The 24,561-nt window shown below is 43.5% G+C and overlaps 1 protein-coding gene across 1 annotated transcript; it reads left to right on the forward strand.

The window, feature by feature from the left end:
• Nucleotides 1–945: 945 nt before the first annotated feature.
• LOC135392117 (protein flightless-1-like) lies at nt 946–24,200 on the forward strand. Its single transcript, XM_064622796.1, has 30 exons — nt 946–1,008; nt 1,425–1,535; nt 3,738–3,890; nt 4,353–4,438; nt 4,507–4,583; nt 4,664–4,748; nt 5,445–5,548; nt 6,180–6,299; nt 7,046–7,104; nt 7,396–7,553; nt 7,644–7,885; nt 8,838–9,000; nt 9,106–9,188; nt 10,226–10,276; nt 10,817–10,929; nt 10,996–11,181; nt 11,957–12,132; nt 12,317–12,537; nt 13,421–13,508; nt 13,602–13,715; nt 14,631–14,739; nt 15,463–15,546; nt 15,649–15,745; nt 16,848–17,122; nt 17,189–17,341; nt 18,392–18,429; nt 19,357–19,483; nt 20,190–20,279; nt 21,100–21,306; nt 21,871–24,200. Exons 1-30 carry the CDS (start codon nt 946–948, stop codon nt 22,003–22,005), a joined length of 3,768 nt encoding a protein of 1,255 aa, XP_064478866.1. The 3' UTR covers nt 22,006–24,200.
• The last annotated feature ends 361 nt before the right edge of the window (nt 24,201–24,561 follow it).

Consider the following 24,561-nt stretch of genomic DNA (forward strand, 5'->3'; position numbering starts at 1 on the left):
GCAGAGGTTTATTTCCCAGGCTGAGGTAATCGGTGCGCCGAAAGTCAGTTCTTTTTCCAGTTTTTATTTTTCACCTGTCAAAATTATTTATGTCGCGATGCGATTTCTTACATGTTTGATGTTTCTTTAAAGGGCTTGGGACAAAAGTTTACTGAACACCGGGGTGTCGCATTTCTCCATTTGAGTGAAATCCCAGCAGCAAACGGGACACACATACTGAGAGGTGGCTAGAATAGCCGGACACCCGTTTTTTATTCGATCTCTTCCTGATACTCGCTGGGGGGGCTCCGGTGAAGTAATACGCCAGTGCCGTGTTCCGTAAACTTTTGTCTCAGGCTGTACCTTCTACGAGGCGGAAAGCTAGAAAAATGTGTCTAGTAACAACCCATACAGCAAACAAGCATATTTTGAATGGCGTCCACCCAGTAGATTTTGCTACATTAAATGCCACACGTGACGTTTTTATCAAAGTTAGATATTTTCTCGTCCAGTCTCGGAAGTGAAGCAGTCCAGGGAAAACAACAACTTTATTGTGCGATGATGATAAACGGTCAAAAGGTATGGAGATGGTAAAGCCGAGTTTGAAATAGACTTAGGGGGACAGTCACATCGGTTCCGAAACTGTAGTGTCGTTTGATTCGTGTAGTGTCGTGGACGGACTCAACGGTATCGAGAATACTACACGAAGAGCATATGCCGGATGTTGAGGATATGCAGGAATTCCCTCTCTGAAAAGACAAGAAAACGTCACTATAAGGGGTCGGCTGTTGTGTGTGTGTCCCTGTCTTACTGTCGTTTTGCCACTGTTACCTCGTCGTTTACCTTGCTGTTTATCTAGTCATCAGCATTTTGATATTTCGGAGAAATTGAAACCGAAACCGAAACAATGGCGAAACCGGGCGAAGAAGGCGGAGCCACACTTTCACCACTTTGCGTACATAAAACATGGCGGCAACTGGTGTTTTGCCGTTCGTGCGAGGCATTGATTTCACAAAAAATGACTTTCGGGTAGGAAATTTACCGTTTTTTTTAAATATTGTGTAGATCCTAGGATGCTCAAGTTATCTCCCAAAGTTGTTGCACCGGAATGTAGAAGTCTTTAATGTGAAATTTTGACTCTCTATAGAAGCTACCTCGTCCGCAGAGCTCACAAGTTTATTTGAACTTCGCGATACTAATTGGAAATTTGCGATATCCCACGGTTCAATTTTCGAAATTTGTCGCCACATTCAGTAATTGAAATTTTTCGTCACATTGTGTTCACTTTTTGATATCGCGCAAATACGCAAGAAGTTTGTTGACACACATTTCTGACAAAATGACTTCGGTCTTGACAACTGTTGGAAGAGAGTTAATAGCTCCGGCTGGGATAGGGTAGAATTCCAAATGGTGTGAACTTTTTCTCATTCTTCGGTCATTTCCAGGAGGACTTTTTCCCAAAAGCGGTTGGCGAAATGACTGGCCTAAGATGGTTGAAAGTGAACCGGACAAAAATAGACTGGATCCCGGACGAGCTTCAGAACCTAAAAAAGCTCGTGAGTGTTTTTTCTGTTTCGTTTTTTTTCCCCTCACGTTATCGTAATTCTTGGAGTTGGCTTCGAAAGACTCTGGTAGTTTGCGTTACTGTTTTTATTTTTTTTCAGGAATGTGGAGCATGATCACAACTCTCAAGTAGTCTAGTTATCTTTGTCGTAGAAAGGGAGGGTGTTTCAACGCCCATCAAGGGCAATGGCGGATCCAATACATTGGATTTCCCTCTTTCCTCTCCCTCACTACGCACTTCAACAAAGAAGCCGCACACCCCAAACCGAGGGTCTGGATCCGCCACTGCTCAAGGGCGGGGACCTTCTTAAACCCCCCCCCCCCCCCTTATCAAAGTACCCGCCAGAGAGCCAGCAGATCAGGGGTGTCGGAAGGTGGGTGTCAAGTTAGGTGACACCCTCACTTGAGCTCGGGCTGTAAGGGCCTGGACACTCCCTTTCGTGCATAGAAACCTTACAGGATTTGCGCATTCACCGGTGTAAATTTTGATTACCGCGTTTTTAAGTGAGAATAATTATAGGCAGCTAGCATGCCTTCAACTTCAATGCTAGCAACTTCAGCTCGCCCCCTTGTGGCGAGGGACTTCCGACGCCCCTGCAGCAGGTGTGAGTGTCACACACCCCTACTGAATTTCAACCCCCCCCCCAAAGGAGGAAAATCTCACAGAAATCCCTGATGAAGGGCATATTATCATTATCATATCGCCAATTATCATGTGTTGTGGCTTGGATTGGATACCTGGACAAACATAGAGCCACCGATTTGTGTCGTATAGACCACTTTACTGTTTACAGACAAGAGGCACCGTCTGCGCATGTGCAGGGTTGCTGTGGGCAAAACACACTGAACGCAGCTGTGAGAATGCTTTCTGCAAGTGTGACATGGCTGTGTTGCACTGCTGCACTGCTCTGGACTGTCTCTTTCCACAATACCCTAAATAATTTAGAACTCCGAAGGAATGGGACAAGTGTTGCTACAAGACCAAGTTGTTTATGAACGGTATACAACTGGACAGCCCAGCCACAAAACATGCCGCCAATCACAATCGCATTGTAGTTTATCTAACATTTTCGCCGAGCCAGTTCACTGCTGATACCGTGCAAGCGTACAAGTCACTGGAAGCACACAATTACTTCACCTTGGGCGAGCTGTTTGATCGGGGCGTTTCTGAAAACGGCGCTGATTTGCAACCGTGCACCGATTCATGTTAATGTCGTTTATTTGTACGCGGGTATAGCGAGGGGATCTTACAAAGGCAATGTCAGGGAATCTTTCCGTTTAACTGATCAGAACGATTCCAACACACAAAAACGATGCAAAATCAAACGATTTCTTCGTTCTGCATTGTACTACATGCAAATTGGTCTATTGGCACACCTCTCTACTGATAATTGCTGACTACTTATTAGAAGAAATAGTGTTTCTGTTACTGTAGCTCTTCCAACAGAAAGGAATCCACTGTGAATAAAAGCTTCATACGAAACATGAAGAGAACATTCTTTGTGTCAAAGCCTAACTCTTTTGTTAGTATGGAATCGATGGTAGTGTTTGAAGTTTAACATTCCGTGTTTCTTAATTTTTATGATCAATTTGGAGCACCATTCTTAAAACCATGTGATTGTTTTGAGACCTGTGCCCCGCAAAGGTCAGGCTGTTCTGGATGTTGGCAAAAGGTTTCACATCTGCTTATATAAAGCAGAATAAACGCAGTTCCATATCGGGACCACCGGCTTTAAAATACTAGAAGGAAAGCACATATACACAAATGCAACTGTTTTCGCCTAGAATAATAAAAGGAATGGTTGAACTAATGAGAAATGAATGTCAAATGCTGCATGTAAAATATTGAAAGAATAATTTTTATTGCTTGCTCGCCTTTAACAGGATCAGGCATATCTACAGAGAAAGCAGATGACAAACACAGCAGACTTTAACCCTGATCACGAACAACAACTTTATTTTTTGTGATGGTGATCGGGTTACATAAGTTCATGCCACACGTAGAAAAGATAATGGGATACATTTACCAAGAGTGGTTACGTTTTACAATTTGATGTGTGACCCTCTTCCGATTATGGGCGTTATTTCTTTTCTAAGCGCCTTCGCAATTTCCTGAAACAATCCCAGTGGTCCTGAAATGGAAGTGCACCTGGGACAATCGGTTGTGTGAACTTTAAAATCGGTATTTGTTTCAGGAAACACTTTCGTTAGTTCGAAACAACCTGGTGACACTGCACGGTGAAGTCCCCACCCTACCGTGCCTTCGATATCTCAACTGTCGGCACAACAAGATCAAAAGCACCGGGATCCCAAAAGAAGTCTTTGAGCTTGAAGATCTCTCTGTTTTTGTAAGTAAATACAAAGAGTTACCATTTCCTTTATCTACGTTTTTTAACCAGGGCGTTTTCCAGCATGCCCTCCCATCCCCATGACATCCCCACCCCAAACAAAAATTCGGGGACATTGGGGTGACGCATTACAAGAACATACTTCATGTGAAGATACATGGCAATAGCCACATGCTACTGGTGCCACACATTCCTACGGAGATAAGATAAAAATTCTTTAACCCCAAAATATCAGACCCTACGTTTAATAAAGAGCGGCTAAAATGCAGGCGAGCTGGCGATAACAGAGACCTATATGTTTAAGCTGCATTTTACTTATTTGTTCATCCACACGTCATACATCAGCACACATTTGTGCCAACACGCTTACATATGATTGAGTTCGTAGCTTACGGAACTTCGTTAAACTTCACTTCGTGAGACCGCTAGACTACTCACAACTGCGTGTGTTGGTTCTTGCAGGACTTGAGCCACAACGACTTAAGAGAAGTGCCAAACGCGCTCGAAAATGCGAGAGGAATTTTAGTGCTAAATCTAAGTTACAACAGGTTCGGCTTTTTCCCTATCTATTTGTGTTGCGCAAGGTTTTCTTGCTCACTTATTTTTCCATTTTCAGGATCGAGGCCATCCCAAACCAACTGTTTGTGAATCTCGTAGACCTGATATACTTAGATCTAAGTGGGAATCAGTTAGGTAACGTGTCTTCATCAGTTTCTGATCCTCGGAAGTTTACAAATGCGGATTGCTTTATCGGGAAATGCCATCAATTTCAGAAACCCTGCCCCCACAAATGAGGCGTTTAGTTAGTCTGCAAACCCTGATACTGAACGACAATCCGCTCGGCCACTATCAACTGAGGTAAGTTATTGGAGATATAGAATACTTTCAATAAAGTTGAAATTTCCAAATGTATATTTCCATGAAACGATGGGACCAATTCATTTGGTGAAAGTTTGTTCGAATAAAGCAGAGTTCAAAACAAAGGTAGTCGCTCAAAGCATCAAAACATCTAGGGGCCGAAAGTGACCCAATTATACGTGCCTGCATTAGTTTCTAAAGCCGCGACTCTAGGAGCATTGGTTGCGACATTGAAACCAACCCAATCATGAACCTAATCTAAGAAAATATAGTCCGCCACCCTTGCCTTTTTTCACGGCTGTGTAGTCAACGGCAAGGGTCATTTTTAAATTATGTGGAAGTTCAAAATAACGGGATTACACTGTCTTATGGCCAGTAGATTGGATCATCTGGCATGAAGTGGCCCGGTTGTGTATATTGCGCAGGTACTCATATTACACAGTGTTGTGATAGAGTGAGTAAGATTTTCTTATTGATTTATTTCCAAATACTATCAGTTTGTATTAGATATGTAGCACGAGTGGGTAGGATGCAAATACTGAACCGAAACAGAGCCGCTAGCATGTGCGCAAAAACTAAATTTCCACATAAAAAAACAGATAATATACGCAAATAAAGACATTGTGAATCGCAGTAATAACAGTGCTGACATTGTGCTTTGTTTTTCTGCATAAAATACTTCAAAATCTGATCCAGGCAACTCCCATCACTAACATCACTTCAAGTTCTTCACATGCGGAACACTCAACGTACAATCATCAACACTCCCGTTTCGCTTGACGCTTCTGCTCTACTCTCAGGTGAGGTTCCTTTGTGAGGCTACGCAACAAGCGACCGCCACAAAGTAGGTAGTCCTTCGTGTAATCAGTCGATTGTGACGTGTCGATGAACTGACATGCTGGTCGTAGGGGTTGCCACCTTTTGCTGAGAAAAATATGTACTCGTCAAGTGGAGAGGGGGAAACGTGAAAGAAATAAAAAGTGTGAGACAGCCGCTATTTCTGTACCTCCAAACCCAAGGATGTGATAAACAACTCGAGAAAAATAAAAAAGTCCCAGGATATCATCGTCCCAATGTTTTGAGAAGGTCATCCGGAGCACAGAAATTGGAACGCAGGCACGAGTTGAGCAACCGGTGTGGGTACCGAAAGGACCGCAGCCCAGTTTCCTTATCTGATGACTGCAGAGTTGCATCTGTGCTCCAGGGCTCTTGGAGCTGCTGTGGAATGTTGAAGAAAAAGCCTCTAAGAATGGCCCTGGAGCTGCAAATACCGGCCTGGTGGCAACCCTGGTTGTAGACCACAGTGAGCAAGCGTGGCACTGTGTGGAAAATTGCACAAGCCCAGTTCTGTACGGTGCTGTGGTTTGTTGTGGCGGTGTTTCTCATCCTGGAGTGCACAATTTCAGTTCAGTGTCAACTTTGCTCTTGCAGAAGTTGACTTCTCCCAGAACAACCTCCCACGGGTCCCCGACGTTCTCTACACGCTGTCCTCTCTGAAAAGGGTGAACCTTAGCGACAACCTCATTTCGGACGTCTCTCCCGTCATTGGAGGTGAGCGTGGGACCGGGGTGTGTCAGCATTAGGGGATGAGCTGCGTGTGGTCGACAAACCTAGATCCAAACCCGTACAAACTTTGCGGCATTTACCTGTGTTTACCGCTTTTGGGTAAGACCCGAAAACCCCCGAATCGAAAGCCCATTTATATGAAATGCCAGATGCAGTTTCTTTTTTTTTTCTTTTTTTCTGAAAGAATCATCAAATTTTACCCTATTTTATAGATAAAAAAAAGAAACACGTAAAAATAGAGAGGCTTCAAGGGCCTTTTCACTCTCTGGATGGAGCAAAATAGAATAAAAATGAAGCAAGTTCGGGGTGTTGATGGCAATTGCCAGTAGCCCTGTGGCACTCCCACAAAGCCAAACCCATTCACAAATTTCATACATACAATACATTCACAAATCAAGAACAGACGAGGAATCATAAAAATCGCGTTGGAATGAGTGTGGCAGCAATGTTGGGTCATTCAAAATGTTGTCAAAGCGCGCTAACTAAAATAGTGAGAGTTCTACAGTAAATTGTGCTCGGTGAATACCTTAGACTTCGTGAAATGCATGTTATTTATTTATTTCATTTCAAATTGCGATGCCCGTACTTTGCATAGCCATTATTTTAATTTTGCAGAAAAATGATTTTCTCAGAATGTGGTTCTAAGACATGTTCTACTGATGCAAGCACACACCGACCGACAGGAATGTTTTTATTTTGCAACACCTAAGTTTTTTTTTCTCAAATTTCAGATGTGTGGAAAAATATCAGAGTGTTGAACCTGTCTAGGAACAAGCTTACTTCCCTTCCAGTAAGTGATTCCTGCATTGCCTGCTCATTATGCGCATTAAGTTACCAGGAATTTCTGAATAGTCATCTTAAAACTGAAGCTAGTAGCTAAATGCCTGAAGCAAATATGAAGCAAAAGAGCTATTTAGTTAGTTTTAGTTAATTAGGCAATGTGCTGTTTATGGGCAACTTAATAAAAGGAAATGAAGAGCTATATTACTGAATGTGCAGCATACGTATAGAGTTTTAAAGCTGATTCAAAATTCGAATGGAATACACAATTATTTGCTTGACGTGTTTCTACCCCACGCAGCCTGCACTCTGCAAGCTGACCACCCTCACGAGGCTCTACCTTAACGACAATCGGCTCGACTTTGATGGAATTCCTTCAGGAATCGGAAAGCTGCACAACCTAGAAGTGTTCATGGCAGCTCACAACAATTTAGAGATGATCCCCGAAGGCGTCGTCAGGTGATTCCTTCTACGAAGATGATGCACTCCTCCGATGCACGGTGGTCCTGTCAGAACATCGAATTTCGTTTTCCCCCTTTTCCGCTGCAGGTGTGGTAGGCTGAAGAAACTGGTCTTGGCTCACAACCGTCTCATCACGCTTCCCGAAGCGATTCACCTGCTGAATGACCTGGAGGTGTTGGACCTGCGGGACAATCCCGACTTGGTGATCCCGCCAAAGCCGACGGAGCTCCAGCGTGGGAGTGGCATCGAGTTCTACAACATCGACTTTTCGTTGGGCACTCAGCTGCGACTCGCTGGGGCTGCTTCAGCCGCACAGCTGCCAGCGCAGAGTAGGTTTTATGACTCCGTGGTATCGTTTTCACCTAGAGCAGTCCTTCTCAGGCTCCACTACCATGCGACTGTGACCCGTAAAAAATATAATGGGTAATAATGTTTTATTTAGAACGGTACCCATCAACAACTGTCAGGTCTGCCGGATGGTGCACCAACAAGGTCAACGGCAGTTTAAAAATGGAAGAAGCAGTACAAGAACCGAAACAAATAGCAGAACAAAACGTCAAGAATATAAAGCAAACATCGGGAAAGTGTAGGAAAGTGAAAGAAGTCAAAAGCGTTAATGTGATTGCGCATTAACGTTAAGAAGGGATGGTGTAAAAGAGGAATGAGGCAAAAAAAAAAAATGATAAGACACGATGTGATACGATGTTGCGACCTCCCGGCTTGTCGCGATACCACGAGCCTACGGACTTCAGTGCGCAAACAGTAACGCAAAATTGCCGCTGAAGTCTCATTTGATAGTTAATACAGTTAGAGTGCTACAGATAGCACTAACTGTCACAAAAAACGCATGCCAGCAGGAGTGACTGTTCCTATACAGGAAGGAAGTTGCCTCAGGACAGAAGCCGCCGATATTTCGAACAGAGACTGTTCTTCTTCTGGGCGAACAGAAGAAGAACAGTCTCTGTTCGAAATATCGGCGGCTTCTGTCCTGAGGCAACTTCCTTCCTACATCTCTACCGGTTCGCTGGATTTCTACCCATCTATGTTCCTATACATTGTTTGTTAGACCTCTGGGTCTGCTATCGCAAGTTCTTTTGTCGCACAGAATAGTGGGCAGAGCATGGTCTAAGGGCATCATGTGCCGTCCCTTTTTTCAAGTTCCTTAGCCGTTTTGCAACCCCCCACCCCCACCCCGCCCCTTGAATCTCTCGCAACCCTCAGTTTGGGAAACACTGACCTAGAGGTTTGATTTCTAATCCGCCGCGTTACTTTTTGTCTCAGCACCCGTAAAAGATCCAATCGCTCGCAAGATGCGGCTACGACGGAGACGAGAAGGAGAGGCGGACAGTGACCAAGCGAAAATTTTGAAAGGGATGACGGACATTGCTAAGGAGAAGGAACAATCGAGCAGGGACGCCTCAGAGGACTGGGTTGACTCGCTCAAGTAAGTCACTTTATGTTGTGCGGTCGACCCGACGTGATTAGACCTAGATTGACGACAGACGTTGACCAAGGTTACATGAATGGTTGCTCACTTTATCCAACTTAGGCCAAAACGTTGGGACGAAGTCTTGGAAAAGCCTCCGATCGATTACAGCGAAATTTTTGAAGAAGATGTGGGCCAGATGCCAGGCATGTTTGCGTCATCATTCATATTTCTTGTTTTCGTATTGCAAGATGCACAACTCAGTGAGTCACGTCCTGACCACATAGTGCTATAGTGCTGATCACAGGGTGCTATGGAAAGTTTTCCGAACTTGTTAGGCTTGTCTCGCTTGCAGTTGGTCTCCTTCCGACATTGAGGTAACCCCTGCGGTTTTTTAGGACCACAACTTCAACCTTTTGTGTCCAACACCCTCTCTCATATGCCAGAGAGTGTTGCTGTAGAGATCTGCATTGACTGTCTTGCTGTGTGTGGCAAATTCTTCGTGCACAACTTCGGTGATGTTGAAAATAATGTTGACCTGCTTCTTGTAGTGCTCTTCACTGGCCATATCTTCAGTCCTCCTGTAAACGCAGCTTTCATCCGCGAGTTTCAGACAAAACTTGATCTGCATTCTTTATTCATGGATGCCACCAGCATAGAATCAAAGAGCAGCATGCACACATGGTCACAATAATGCATGACGGATCATGCTACATTTGGGTTTGGCTGATTGGCCCGCAAAGTTACGAGGCATGCAACTAGTGACGCCTAGTGCTGAAGCCTTGCATATTTCAAGGTCACCTAGCATTTCGTACAGTTCAGAAAATTTCCACCAGCACCTTGTATATAGAGCCTGAAGTTTTCGGGAAATATTTTTTTCCTAATTCGGGGGGTAAAAATCTGAGGAAATCAACATGTGATCTAAATTTGTGCGAATTCGGGTGGGAAAACTTCCAGTATGCTAATTTCGGGGAGAAATCGGGCTTATTACTCAAACAAACTGTACTGGTTTGGTACAAATGGTGATGTAACTGCGTTTGCTGCCAAACAAGCTAGTGTGCATTCCTACGGGTGTTTCAGTTAGGGCAGATTGCCGGGTATAAAAATAGGGCTTCACTCCAAAAGAGGCAACCTTCAATTTGAGGTGCATATTCGAGGAAGGAACAGGTTAAACCCTAAAGCTTCAGGCTCTAACTTGTATAATGCTCAAAAAACAATCTTTGACTTTGAAAAACTATTGCAGGCCTTTTCATCTGGGAGATTGACAACTTCTTGCCGATCCCTCTTGACGAAGGTACCTGCCAATAACTACTATACTATAACTACTGACTACTTCACAATTGAGTAGTTTAACTAGTAGTTCAACTACTTTTGTGGGGAGGTAGTTAAAACTACTGCTTTAACTACATCTATAACCGCTTAACGTTGTCCATCAACACCAATCCCATTCTGTAGTGTTCTCGGACACCTAAATATGAATCACGAGCAGCGATAAAAGTGAAGATTTAGTACGCATGCACGGCACGATTGCTCTGCACCTCCGTTCTCATCAAACAAGTAGCTCGAGGAAAAAGTCGGAAGCACAGTCGTCCCGTAAAGCTTCCGGCAAAATCGGAAGTAGTTGGCGCCTGCACAGTAACCTAACTACTGTAGTTAACTACTCGAAATAGTAGTTTAACTAGTAGTTGCCACTACATTTCTGCAAGTAGTTGATAACTACATTTTAACTACAATCAGGTAGTTATACTAGTTAAACGTAGTTAACTACCGGCCATCAGTGCTGTTTTGTCATGTAGCTCTTTCGATCGCATTTTTCTTTTGCCACACGTTCCAGCTTTTCTGGGCAAGTTCTACGAGGGCGACTGCTACATCGTCCTCAAGACCTTCATGGACGAGTCGCAGAATTTGGACTGGCTCATTTACTACTGGATTGGGTCTTGCGCAACGGTAGGAAGTCTTTTCCGCTTCTGCGGCCCCGGCGGCTGACCATCTTTTTCCGACCTCCCTCAACAGCTCGACAAGAAGGCGTGCGCCGCGATCCACGCCGTCAACCTGCGGAACTTTCTTGGGGCCCACTGCCGTACCGTCCGAGAAGAAGAGGACGACGAAAGCGACGAATTTCTCGCCCTCTTCAGCCACAAGATCAAGTACATTCAAGGAAACCGCGCGTCGAGTGGTTTCTACACCGTCGAAGATACCGTAAGCACACGTACCGTATTAACTCGCGTGTAAGGCGCGCATTTTTTGCCCAAAAACATCGCGCGATTGAGGGTGTGTGCTCAGAACATGGGGGAGAATTGGAAACCAACGCTTAAGGTACGCCGAACTCCCATATTATTCCGAGAAATCCGCGGCAATCTCCGCGGAATCGAATGCCGCGATTGTCCCTCGTCGTTGCGATTCTCGGACATCAAATCGTCTTCCGTTCCATCAAGCGTGGACGAAATACTTCATTCGTTCATGGCAGGGTGCTCCTTCTCGTTGACTGCACAGTACGAGGGGCCACGCGAGCGCGATGGTGAGGCGATCCGGCCGTGCTACTAACATTAGGGTGCGTTATGTGGGGAGCATCTTTAATAGTTTGAAACGCACCGGCTTTCAACAAACGTAACAAAATACAGTTAACGTTTCGGGTCCCATTCGAGTCCCATCATCAGAATGACGCTGTCCTGGTCGTCACCGGGTATTCACGTAGAAGAGGAGCGTAGCATTCTGGGCTCGAGATATCAGCAGAGAGCTATCAGCGATCGGAGAGATATCAGCGAGATATTAGATATCGAGAAATCAGCAACAAACCCAACAGAACTGTGAACTGAAACGGAAATGTTGACTTGAATACAACATTTCTGGATGTTCAACGTTGAAGCTTACAGTCATGTACACAAAATTGCGCGCGATTGTGGGGATGCGATATATATTAATAATAATATATTGTAAAAAAGCCACCATCCACTGCTTCGTCCTTGCTGCGTAGGAATACGTGACACGGCTCTACAGGCTCCATTCTTTGAACCGTCTGCTTCATGTTGAAACCGTGGCCATGGATCCTTCCTCTCTCGACCCACGTTTCGTCTTTGTCCTCGATGCCGGAAGAAAGATTTTCGTCTGGTACGGAAAACTGTCCAAGAACACCATGGTGTCCAAAGGAAGGTAGGCAACTGTCTGTTTTGACAGGATGGCTTACGATCATGACATTAGAGATAGACACAGATAGAGAGAGATAGCAACAGATAAAGGATGAGTAAACGATACTTTCTCTTGCAGCCAAGTCAACAAAACAGTGCATGACATGACAGCTTCTAAATTTCATTTGTCTTGTCTGCTTAAAAAATAGGCTCCTGGCAGAAAAGATAAACAAGAATGAACGGAAGAACTTCTCAGAGGTCATCACTTACGTACAGTCTGAGGAGGAACCCGATTTCTGGAAGGCGTTTGGTGTTCCCGTAAACTTGCCCGTTGCTGAACCGACGGCGCACGTTCCGGATGACTTTGTTTCAATCTGCCCCAGGTTGTACCAGGTGGGACTTGGAATGGGCTATCTAGAACTTCCTCAAGGTAAATTTGCTATTCCTTGCACCACCAGAGTGTGTGTGCATACTTGTCTGTCTCCTGCACATACTCTTCGGTTGTTCAATTATGAAGCGGGGCGGTTGAGCGCGCACGCATGAAATCTGTGTTCCAGCACCGCGTCTTTAAATCCCTCGGTAAAGCAGTCCAAAATATCGGTCTCTGAAGTGTACCGTACTGGTCCTGCAAACTATAGCAAGCTCGGAGCGAAATGCAAATGAGAAAGCGGGCTGCTCTTTTAAAAGACGATCCCAAATATTGGAAGTGGACATACATTTTTATTCTATGCAGTGTTTCATGAAGCCACTAGTTTTGTCCAAAAAATTGGAAAGTTTGAATTTTTGGGGGTTTGAAAGTGAGTGTACAGTAATAATAAATGTAAATATGATACGCCATTCCTTTGCAGGACAGTATTTGGATGTGTTGGTTCATTAATAGTTGATGAATAAATTGATTGCATTATATTAAGTAATGGTCATTACTGATTGATCAATTAATGTATTAGCATCGGTCAAGTGCAGGAATTTGTTTTTATTATTATTTATTGTTATATTCTTATTATTGTTTTTAGAATACTCTGTCTAGTTGGTTTCAGACTATAGCGAGCAAAATGTAATGAAATTACAATACCCCATGAAATGTAGTCTGTGCATGAAAGCTTGTCAATAGAATTAGGTTCCCTCAACCGTTTAATTGCCATTTCTACTGCCCATTTATGGAGTTTTATATTTTGTCCATTTTCCAATTGCTAGTATAGTTATTGTTAATCAGTAGCATTTCTGGTAAGGTTTTTTCTGAAGCACACCACAATCGAAGTAACCAATTTCATGTTGAGGAAAGATTATTCCACCGTCTGCATTCTTCTATTTAGTGGACGTCCCCCAAAACAAGCTTGTGCAGAAGCTTCTCGACTCTAAGAATGTCTACATCCTGGACTGTTCTGCAGATATCTTTGTGTGGTGAGTATGGTCCAACCAGCAAAGTACTAGATTTAGCAAAAAATACAATAATAAAGTTGACAACATCTAGTGAAGATACACCGCATCTGATAGGCTAGGTAAGAAGTCCACGAGGCTTGTCAGAGCAGCTGCCCTGAAGTTGTGTCAAGAGCTCCTGCGCATGATCCATCGACCCCAGCATGCTCTGGTCAGCAAGTGCATGGAAGGGTATGTGTAGTCTCTTTGTATGCTGCCTAGGGTTGTGCGAGTATTCGAAATATTCGATATTCGTACCGAATAACGGCACCGCACTATTCGTATTCGAACCGAATAACATTTCAATACTCGAATATATAAACAAAATACAGAAACCGACACTGAAGATCTTCAGTGTCGGTTTCTGTATTTTGTTTATGTGATCTACAGGACTTGACTCCCCTCTTCGTATACGCTTCTACTCGAATATATTCGAAATTCCGCAAGCTGGCTTCAACTCATGCCTCTGAGCGTTGGGTGAAGCCTACTTTACATTTCTGTGCCTCAAATATATCCTGGAAGGTGGCTTCACCTCATGATTCTAAGGGTTAGGTGAAGCTTACCTTACAGATTTGCGCGTGCGGACTTGACGATATCCTGCTTGGCTTCGCCTCACGTCTCCGAGCATCAGGCGAAGCCTAGTTTACACTTCTGCCAGTGCTGCAGGGTTGCAGGCATGGTTTAAAAGTGCGATTTGAGCGATCACAGAAAATTGCCACTTTTGAGAAATACTTTAGCAAATGTTGGGATGTTAAAGTTAGTTTAATTATTTTGAGCTTCGGCAGGACCAGCTATAACGCCATAGAAAGAGGGATTTAATCACACAGCCAGCTACGATATGTCTGGAATTACAGTTTTCAGGACAATTTTAGCACAAACGTATTAATCAATGAAACATGTGTATATAGTTCGCAGTCAGTCACACAAACTACAACTGAGCACCAGGTTTCAATGCAAGCTTTTGCTTACTATTCAGCAATAAGCACACATTTTTGTGTGGTATTCGACATTATTCGATTCGCTACTATTCGATTCGAACCCAAAAATCACTATTCGCACAGCCCTAATGCTTCCTCTTCACGCTGAGTCCGTCTTTCCCATTTCCAGCACGGAGACTATGGTTTTCAAGTCCAAGTTCGTTGGATGGGACGATGTGATTGCGGTGGACTTTACGCGCACAGCGGCGTCTGTGGCAAGAACTGGTGCAGACCTCCTGGTACGTCTCTCGAAACTTGCTTTCTCTGTTTGCATGCTGCGAAAAACCTGCTAATGTAATGCCTTCATGAGCATAATTTGATTACGAGGGAATTGAATATGAATTTGCTGAATATGAATCATATTGCTGAACTACATCTGATTACAACCAGTTTGTTGGGGCTCTAACCTTATATTTCACCTGACTCACCCGGATTTTCTTTTTCTTTTTGTCCTCAATTATGCTTGTGAATTATGGTATGTAATCCTTTTACGCCCTACGTAATTGTGCCGCCTATTAACTATCAAATCATTGTGATGTATTTGATATATTATGTTCATGTGATGATGACATATGATGTACTAACCGATACCCACTCCCTCATGTAATGGCCTCACAGCCCCTTGATGGCTCAATAAATAAATCGTAATAAATAAATAAATTTGAAATGATTTGCAGAAGTAATCACTGGAATTTGCTGCCAACGATGAACGAGTTTCATGGAGCCACCACAGTATGGTGATGGCTTCATGAAACATATTCGTCGTTTGCTGAAAATATCTGGTTAGCTGGTGCTGGAGCCTGTGTTGAGAAATGGGGACAGCGGATTACGTGCAAATTCTAGTGATTACGTACCTCTGCAAATCATTTCAAATGCATGTTCAGTGTTCATGTCTGTCAAATAATGCTCATGAAGGCATTACTTTGCATTCGATCCTGCTAACATTAAATGTTGCGATGCAGAAATGGATGTCAAAGCAAGAAAACAAAGTAGACCTGTCTGCTCTGTTCATGCCACGACAGCCTGCCATGTCAAAAGAAGAAGCCGTAAGTCCTGACCAAGCTGGTGGCTGATATGGCTAGATGTTGGCCAGCCAGATTTCTGAATGCTATGCTGCATCTTTCTTGTTTGATGTGGCGACGTTTCAGACGCAACTCATGGATGAATGGAATGAAGACCTCGGAGCGATGGAGGCACTTGTTCTTGAGGGAAAGAAATTTGTGAAGCTTCCCGAGGACGAGCTGGGTATGCGGAGGGTTTCATTTGGGTTGTCTTCGTGTTGCTGTTGTACTCCAAGACAGCGTAAGAGCTGCGGGCGCTGAGATGTATCTCCGCCAGCAGAGAATGCAGTCCGCAGAACGGGGCGTAGGGAAGGTGGTGGGCACAAGGCAGACAGGAAAGCCGATCCGAATGTTTTGTTAGCAAGAGTATTCTACGAGTGTGCTTTTGAAAGCACGCGAATGTGCTCCAAGTACGTCATCTCTGACAGGTGCTTTTTGCAACATGATCGGTGTATGAGCAGCGCTTTGAAGCATGCATGTGCACTACATTGTGGCTCGGAGCTGTTATGTGTCCACCTAAGCCAATTACAGACATCTTTAGATTGTGGGCTGAGTTGACCTATGGGATTTGACTTGTACCGAAGTATAGTTTACCTCCATATGGGGAAATTCGGTCATTCCTAAGTAACAATCACTATCTCAAATCAATCAATCAACTATACTATCAAATGTAATTTGTCTCATATTTTTATCAGGACCACCTCAGTGTGCAGTTGACGGCTGAACGTGCGGTAAAAAGCAATACTTCTGAAATTCATTATTTTTTCCTGCGTATTCTTCCGAGTCTGCATGTCTCAAAATATTTTAGTGCGTTCTATCCCTCCTACACAACAGTGTTAAACAGTTTACATAGCGATGAAAAAAATTGTAGGGTTCCGTAAAAAATTCCAAAAGTTCCCAAAATTTTAGTTTTCTGGGGTCACAAGCTCTCAGTAAAAAGTGTCGATCGACCTTCAATGGGCCTTGGCACGAAACTACTATGCTTCACGCTCGCTCAGAAGAGATTTGGTTGGAATTTGCACAAAACCTATTTTCTTAGAATTTATTCTCACTGGGTAGGTTACACGTCAAATCGCAATCTTCAAGAGGCGACCACGGTGTGAAAACAAAAACAAAAAAAAAAAAACGTTGCGGCGAGTTCATGAACTGCATGGGAACAATCAACCACAATTTATTTGAAAGAAATCGGGGATGGTCGATCTCAATGTCCTGGACGTTTGGCATGGAATGACCCCGAGGAGAGGTGAAAATTAATCGTGACTCAACCGCGCGTCAATTTTATGCAGGACACTTTTACAGCGAGGACTGTTACGTCTTTCTCTGCCGCTACTGGGTGCCGGCGGAAGGGGCGGCAGAAGGTGGCGCTGAGAACGGCGGAGGAGGAGGTGATGCTGAAGACCCGGATGAAGAGGAAGAGGAGGAAGTTGAAGACACATGGGTGGCATACTTCTGGCAGGGCAGAGACGCGAGCAACATGGGCTGGTTGACGTTCACTTTCAGCTTGCAGAAAAAGTTCGAAGCTCTCTTCGGCGATAAGCTCCAGGTTCTCAGAACTCACCAGGTGTGGTCTCGTCGTGCAAAGGTGTCATCTGCAATTTGTCGTTTGTCGAAATTTCCTGTTTTGTAGCAACAAGAGAACCTGAAGTTCCTGTCACACTTTAAGAGAAAGTTTGTGATTCATCAAGGCAGTCGGAAAGACGCGCAGGCCACTGGTAACGGTTCGGTTGAGCTGTACCACCTGAGATCCAACGGTAGCCCCATCTGCACACGGTGTATTCAGGTGGGACATTGTTATTTGCAATGGCTGTTGATGAAGAATGTGGAATACGTAATTGAAGATCGTAATTGAGGAGTAATCGTAAAAACCATTGCGGAAAAGTGTCCCAAGAGAGCGATGCTGTACACCTGTGGCATGTTGTGTATCCGTTCATAATCACCATGCGCGATCACTTCCACAATTACTGCCGCATTGATATCCTCCAATTATTATTTGTTTATTTCACTTCAAAATAGTAACAACAAAGTTCTGGAGGGAACAGCGAGAGCAAGTCATCATAGTCACTTGACGAGCTTGCCATTATTATGAATGCCGTGTCACTTTATGTAGCATCCGTAAAATCTGACTGCAGAGAAGTCCCTCCCCCCCCCCCCTTTTCTCTGGAGGGACTTATCTCAGATGAGAGATAAGTTACTCCTGTATTGGCCATTCAAGTTTCATGCTTCTAGCTGTCACTATGCCAGAGTTACATGAAAACATGTGACACATGCTTCACATCTTACGGGCATTACTGCACCAATAAAGTTTTGTAACAGCAGTCCCGGTGCTTACTTTTCGCCTCCGGGGGGGATAAGTGGGAAATTTACACTGCCCCCCCCCCCCTTCCCCTCTCCCCGTATTCTTGCTACCCAAAAGTTCTTTTTTGCGCCCCTTTAGGGGGGTGCTCGGGGGATGCCGTCCCTGGCTATCAGCATTTTGTGCACTGATTCACAAAGGAGTCCTCATTTAACACGTTTACTCAGGCAAGTGTGCACGCTGGGAAGCATCCCGTAAGAGATACGACACTGCAAACACTAGTGCCAAGGAGTTCAAAAGCATATCGGTGATGTACGAAATTGAAATCGCCACCCAAATTTATCATAGACCAATCATAAACATTGTATACAACATTGAACTAATGAAAGATCTTATTCCGCACAATCTCATTGTTATTTGCCATCCCAGAAACCTGTTCTACTTGTTTATGTGTATTGTTACGTACGACCAAGGTACTACCCAAATTTTATACAGTTTATACAAGGTTACAGTGTGTGTTGCCTTCTTTGACTACAGATCCCTGCGGCTGCCTCCAACCTGAACTCAGCATTTTGGTGAGTCAACCTGTTTCCCAAATTGGACCTTCACATCCTTCACTTCCTGTCCGCTTAGTCTGAAGTATGAAATTTCTCACTGGAATGTGATTAGTCTTCGAATAGAAACAAACTTTCCTCATGACAGGGCAGTCTATAGCAGGCAAGGTAATATATGCGTAGAAGATTATTTCCCTAAACCCAGCCCAACCTGCTTGCTTTCAAGCAGGGCTTATCTTGTTTCATGCGGACAGAGGGCAACATGATTGTTCTAATTCACGTTCTCGACATGAGTTTCACACTGTCACGTAAGCGAGGATTTTGTGTGACATTTGTTAGCGGTATGAGTGCTGTGTCTCTGTGTTCCGTCGTTCTTTTGCCCATTTTTGTCGCTTTTAACGTAAACCATTCTCCATGCATCTCGGTTCCCTATCAGTACCAGCCTCGCTGCACAATTTCTGTCCATTTGTAAGAATGCCAATCTTTGGTTTTATTCGAGTACTTCCTGGAGTTTCTTTTTGGTAGCTTTTGTACAAAGTTTATCCAGAATTGTCTCGGTAAAAAGTATGTTAATTTTTATGCCTACAAATGTACGAATACGATTGTTGTTGTTTGCTCTGTGCTCCCTGAGTGAACACTTTGCAGACAATTGTTGGTCAATTGTTTATCGATACAGCCGCACTTTGCACAAACATTTTGTGCAGGATCTTCATCTTAGGGGTGTGTTGGGGGATTTTGTGACAGGGGTGTGACATCCCTATCTGCTGACTGCTGCCACGTATATTCAAGTTCAAATATAGTGATATAAGAAAGGGTGCTGAGAAAATCGCTGCATAAGTGCTCCAAACTTTCCCACTTTTCCTAATGTATCCTTTCTTTCATCATGTGATGCGTGAAGTGTCCTTTAACGTGTATCTGTGCATCAGGAAATATGTTCCTATCCTGTAGCTATATTCTGAAAGTCCCGTTCGAACAAGACGACTCTGACGGCATTGTGTACGTCTGGATCGGAGACAAAGCAGAAGAAGATGAGGTCCACCTTGCCGAAGAGATTGGCGAGATGTTAAGTAAATCGGTAAGCCTCGAACAATATTTTTTGGTCAGAGAGTCTGCTTTCGAGTTTGTGTTCCGTACTTGCCTGTGTTTTCCTGAAATGTTAAGAAGAAGATGTATCTCTCTTAATTTTGTACCAAAGCATCTGACCATTTTTTCAGGATGTTCCATTCCATGGCTGTTAAAGTAGGACACCCTACCCTTTGTCATAGAACCTTGTGTCATATTATACTGTGTATCAAATTTACTTGTACTTAATCGCAATTTTGCGACACATTTCTATGCATGCCGGGAAACACATGTATAGGTTTTTCTGGCATGCTGGTCATGCTCATTTTATTTCAGCATCACGAGAAACGTGTGGTAGCGCAGTGTCCCGTAAATTAAATTAACCAATGTTGAATTATCCTGCATGTCAAAATAACTCATGTTGAGCTTGTCTGTATTGAACTACTATTAACTATCAAAGTGTCCAATATGTGTATGTCAAATTATCCTGTGTTCGCACCATTCGCAAAGATAACAAATATCGAGTTATCCTGCGCATCAACTTATCGAGCGGATTGATCCGATCCGTTGTCTGCCTATAACTAGTGCCCCGAGTTTTTGGAGTTCATTTTTTTGGCATATTCAGAGCATGTTTTTCAGAACTTATTATTTGTCAGATTTTTCGAGTAAATCCAGAAACCCAGAACAGAGTCTATAATCTATACCTTGCATTCGCTCAGGCGGAATATTCCATAGCGACCGTGTACGAAGGTGAGGAACCTGACAACTTCTTCTGGGTTGCTCTTGGAGGGAAAACACCCTATGATAAGGTAAGATAAACAACACACTGCGATTGTAGTACACTCTACTGTAGTTGAGCCCGCTTATAATGGTAGTGACAGGAATGCGAAATCCGATCAGGGTATCGTTGCACTTTGTCTACTCCAGTGCTTCTGAAACTTTTCCAGTATGTGACCACTTAGTAGTATGTACAAAACGTACCACAACCCTCCACCTTTATAAGCCTTCCGAAACTTTACTTTTTTCAGTGATGCAGATACATTTACGTCGTAATTTATTAAAAGGACATTAACCGCAGAGAGAGCTGTGAAATAATGTTTTTTCAACGAGGATCGATTTAATTGTGTATTTTAATGGGAAGGATGTACTTGCTTTCTTGATACAAGCAAATCAATACGTTGGTCTGTGTGGCTCGAGGCATATATCGCGTGTCTGCTTGGACCCTCCATGACCCCCAGAAAAAGGCTCATTTCCCATTTGGGGGTCACGACCCGCAGTTTGAGAAGCACTGGTCTACTCTGTTCCTTGCCATCCAGTGTCGTCGTGCTCATCTTCTTCATCTTCTGCTTCATCATCTTCAACTTCTCACTGTCAGAACTGTGTTGTCATTTAGAACGTGCCTTGCCCACGGGTAACTCGTCAGCACGTGTTTCAGGGTGTTTACGTTTACTTGTTTATGTTTATGTGTTTATGTTAAACTTTCACAAAGCTGTACACACAAGTGAGGGCTTATGCTTGGTGTATGTCATCACGAGGACCAATACTACATGGTGGTACATAGGATCTGCTTTGTAGTCCCTTTAATGCTGATAATAATTGTGCTACAAAAGGTACAATAAACCGTTTCAGGAGGCTGACTTCATGCAGTACACACGACTTTTCCGCTGCTCAAACGAAAAGGGTTACTTTGCTGTGTCCGAAAAATGCTCAGACTTCTGCCAAGACGACCTCGCCGATGATGACATAATGATACTCGATAATGGAGCTCAAGTATTCATCTGGGTTGGAGCGAAATGCAGCGAAGTTGAAGTGAAGTTGGCTTACAAAAGCGCTCAGGTAAGATCAACATTTCTTGCCTGTTTGAAATCATGCCGGTGTGAGGTCAGTGCTATTTTGGATGACAGTTTTGCGGATGAGACAGGAAGACAATACGTCGAGCACTTGTAAACACTTTGTTAGCAGATTTTGCTTGCCCAGAAAACTGTTCTTATAGGTTAGAGTTCTATTATTTCATCCTCAACAGAAACACAAAATTAGAACAAATTATCTGAAACTTGAATTAGCTCAAGGTAAAAAGTTTCATCAGAGTGTGTGGGTACTCCCATAGACTTTTGAACTGGTTCAGATAAAGAAAAAGTCTACTTAACCAAACTGAAATTCACGGAAGTCTGCCATAAATGGGTACATCTGAAGTGCCTTTTCCTTTGCAAGATTATACGCAGAATTTTCACGCAACACCTGCTTCTACATTGGAATTGGTAATGTTTCCTGCATAGAAATATGTGTACCTGCAGGACCTTTGAATACAGTTGAATTAAACGAAAAATTTAATTTACTAAATTCAAAATAATACGAGACAACAACGCATGAGATCATCAGAAGTGCCTTCTTCCGTTTCAGGTATATGTGCAGAATCTTCGTGTGAAGCAGCCAGACTTGACCAGGAAACTGATGCTCACGGTGAAAGGCAAAGAGTCTAAACGTTTCACGAAGTGTTTCCACAGTTGGGGTGCCTTCAAAACTGTGGCAGAGTAATCGAGAGGCCAACCGAAATGCTACGGCGAATATGGCGCGCATCGACATCCGCGACATTGTCAGCGAAGAACCTTGGAGTGTCAGCGAACGTGGTGTTGCTACCGTCGCGCTGCTTTTAAAGAGGAATGCTGAAAGATGTCATTTTGAACAAAGTTTCGCGTAGCACATCCTTCCAAAGAGCAAAGGCAACGGGTTCAGTTGCAGAGGTACGTTTACCAGACCTCCATTTGTGATAGTGGAGTCAGGGGTGAAGTCTTGTGGAGGCGCTTGTTCAAGGAAGTAGGTAAATTTCACCCTAACTTCGACATTGAGGTTGTGAATATGTCATGAAGAGAAGTGTAACGGCTTTTCGTGGACTTAACCATTTATGCTTATGGCTTTGGTGTGCATGCATTGAGCTAAGCAAATGCCGCAGTCAAAGTGTTAGCTGAGTAGCTACAGGTGAAGACAAATACGTTTTGTAACAGTGTTCCACAAGGCACACGATGCAGCGATGGATTAAGAATCCCAAAAGGTGTTTTTACAGTCACTTAAACAATCCTTCGTGGGAGATGGATTTGAAGTTCAGAGGTGCCACAGATGGTTGTCCGGCAACTGGACATTGATAAGAAAGAAGGTTGTAGAACATGAGGATCGCTTATACCAGGTGTTTCACAAACAAAATAATAATAATAATAATAATAATAATAAATAAAAAACTAAACTGCTGAATTTCAGAAACTTCTGATGCTATCGAGTAACTTTCTGTTCGGTGAACAATTTGAGACATCAACCCGGAGCTGAGCAGTCAATGCCTCATTTGTATAAGCTGGCTAATTAAATAAAAATCGTAACTATTAAATTTTACTTCGGACACTTTCGGAACCTCGGCTTTACCAGTTGGGACCTTCGGAAAAAATTATTCTAGGAGGAAGCCTGCGTCGACACGTAGTGATTTTTTTTAGCAGTCAATTGGTTATTATTAATTGGCAAAAATATGCAAACTGTTACTGATTATACTTACTCGAAAGAATTGCTTAGTATCGACGCAGTTTTTTTTTTTCTGGAATATTTTTCGGTGAAGGTCCCGATCAGTAAGACAGGGGTTTCAAATCTGTCTGAAAGGTTATGATTTTTATTTAATTAATGAGCGCATGCAAATGAGGCGCTCACTGCCCAATTCTTGGCTGCGTCTCGAGGACGTTCACCAAAAATAACGTTATTTGTTAGCATCAGCCGTTTCTGGATTGTATTCAGCTGAGGGGCTTTTCAAGAAGCGCCCAGTGTTGGAGTAGACGTAGAACAGGGTCTTGGAAGGTGACGCAGCTCAATGTTGGTCTGCACAACCTCATAATGTCATTTGATATACCTCTATATATGCAGGGGTGTCGGAAGTCCCTCTCCATGGGGGGGGGGGGGCAGCAATGTGAAGTGTGAAGGCCAAGAACGTTAAGCACCGTCTGTACATGCAGGGCAGAAAAAAAACTGTGTTGAAACAACACTTGCTACTCTCACTGCAGAATGACTCAGAGTATGTCTTCCAAGGCCCCCTGCAGATTCGGGGGGGCAGCCGCCCCCTTGCCCCCACTTTATGACGCCCCTGACTTTGACACAGTTGCAAAATTGTGGTAATCGTTCTGCGATCATTACATACCATTATACACGCAGCATCGCATTAGTGGCCTTTTTTTCTCCGAAAAAGACGTCTGTTAAAAAGAAGCATCACACGTTTCTAAACTCATACAAGTTATTCATAGAATCAAATGAAATTTTTAGGTCTCTTCGATGCATTGTAACTAATCTATACCTCATTGCTTTTTTCGTGTATGTATTTATAGAAAATTTTTCCGAGAATTTCAGACATCATCCGTTAGCACGTAAGAATTTGTGATGCCACTTTTTTGAGAGAACTGAAAATGCGGGAGACGCAGAAGAAGGAAACTTGGACAGTGCGGAGATTTTTTTTTCTTCTCTCTAATACACAGCGTGTCTGAGAAGTGTGTCAGCGTTCGCGGTTATGAGTATGGTAAAAATGTTTTTATCCCAGGTGCTCGGGAATGCCCTCGTTTTCTATGCAGCAGAGTGTGCCGTGCGTATTTAATTTGTGCGTAACTTATTGAAAAGTGCTTTACCGTGGCTGAGTGTGAAGAGAAGGATTGTGTGCCATATTAATTTTGTACGCAATTAAAGTCTCGCAAATTGTTTGCAATATAATAGGAGGATTGTGGCCTGTTTGGTGACACAATATTTGCATCACAATCGTCAGCCTGCTACTCTGAAGCAGGGATCGGAACCGGTATGTTTTTTTCGATCTGGTTCGGGTTCAGGCATATTGGTTCATTCCGGGTTTAGCTCCGCTGAACCAAAATTATCAGCTTGAACCGGTTCAGGTATATCAGTTCGGGTTCGGCTCAAGGAGAACACCCCCCCTCCCGCACACACGCAGACAAAAAAAAAAAATCAGTCAGCAGTCGGGACATTTACAGGGATTGGAACCGTTCCTTTTTTTGGGCCCGGTTTAACCGGTTCATGTGCAGTAATTTTACCACATGAAAGCGAGCTTACGCTCACCGTACA

This window comes from Ornithodoros turicata, chromosome 4, assembly GCF_037126465.1.
Source record: "Ornithodoros turicata isolate Travis chromosome 4, ASM3712646v1, whole genome shotgun sequence".
NCBI classification, from domain to species: domain Eukaryota; kingdom Metazoa; phylum Arthropoda; class Arachnida; order Ixodida; family Argasidae; genus Ornithodoros; species Ornithodoros turicata.

What these genes read in the sequence shown, in the direction of transcription:
- LOC135392117 (XM_064622796.1), top strand. Translation starts at nt 946, where the DNA reads ATGGCGGCAACTGGTGTTTTGCCGTTCGTGCGAGGCATTGATTTCACA. An exon ending in TCACAAAAAATGACTTTCGG is followed by an intron (nt 1,009 to 1,424) that starts GTAGGAAATTTA and finishes GGTCATTTCCAG; the next exon opens with GAGGACTTTTTCCCAAAAGC. An exon ending in GAACTGGTGCAGACCTCCTG is followed by an intron (nt 14,740 to 15,462) that starts GTACGTCTCTCG and finishes GTTGCGATGCAG; the next exon opens with AAATGGATGTCAAAGCAAGA.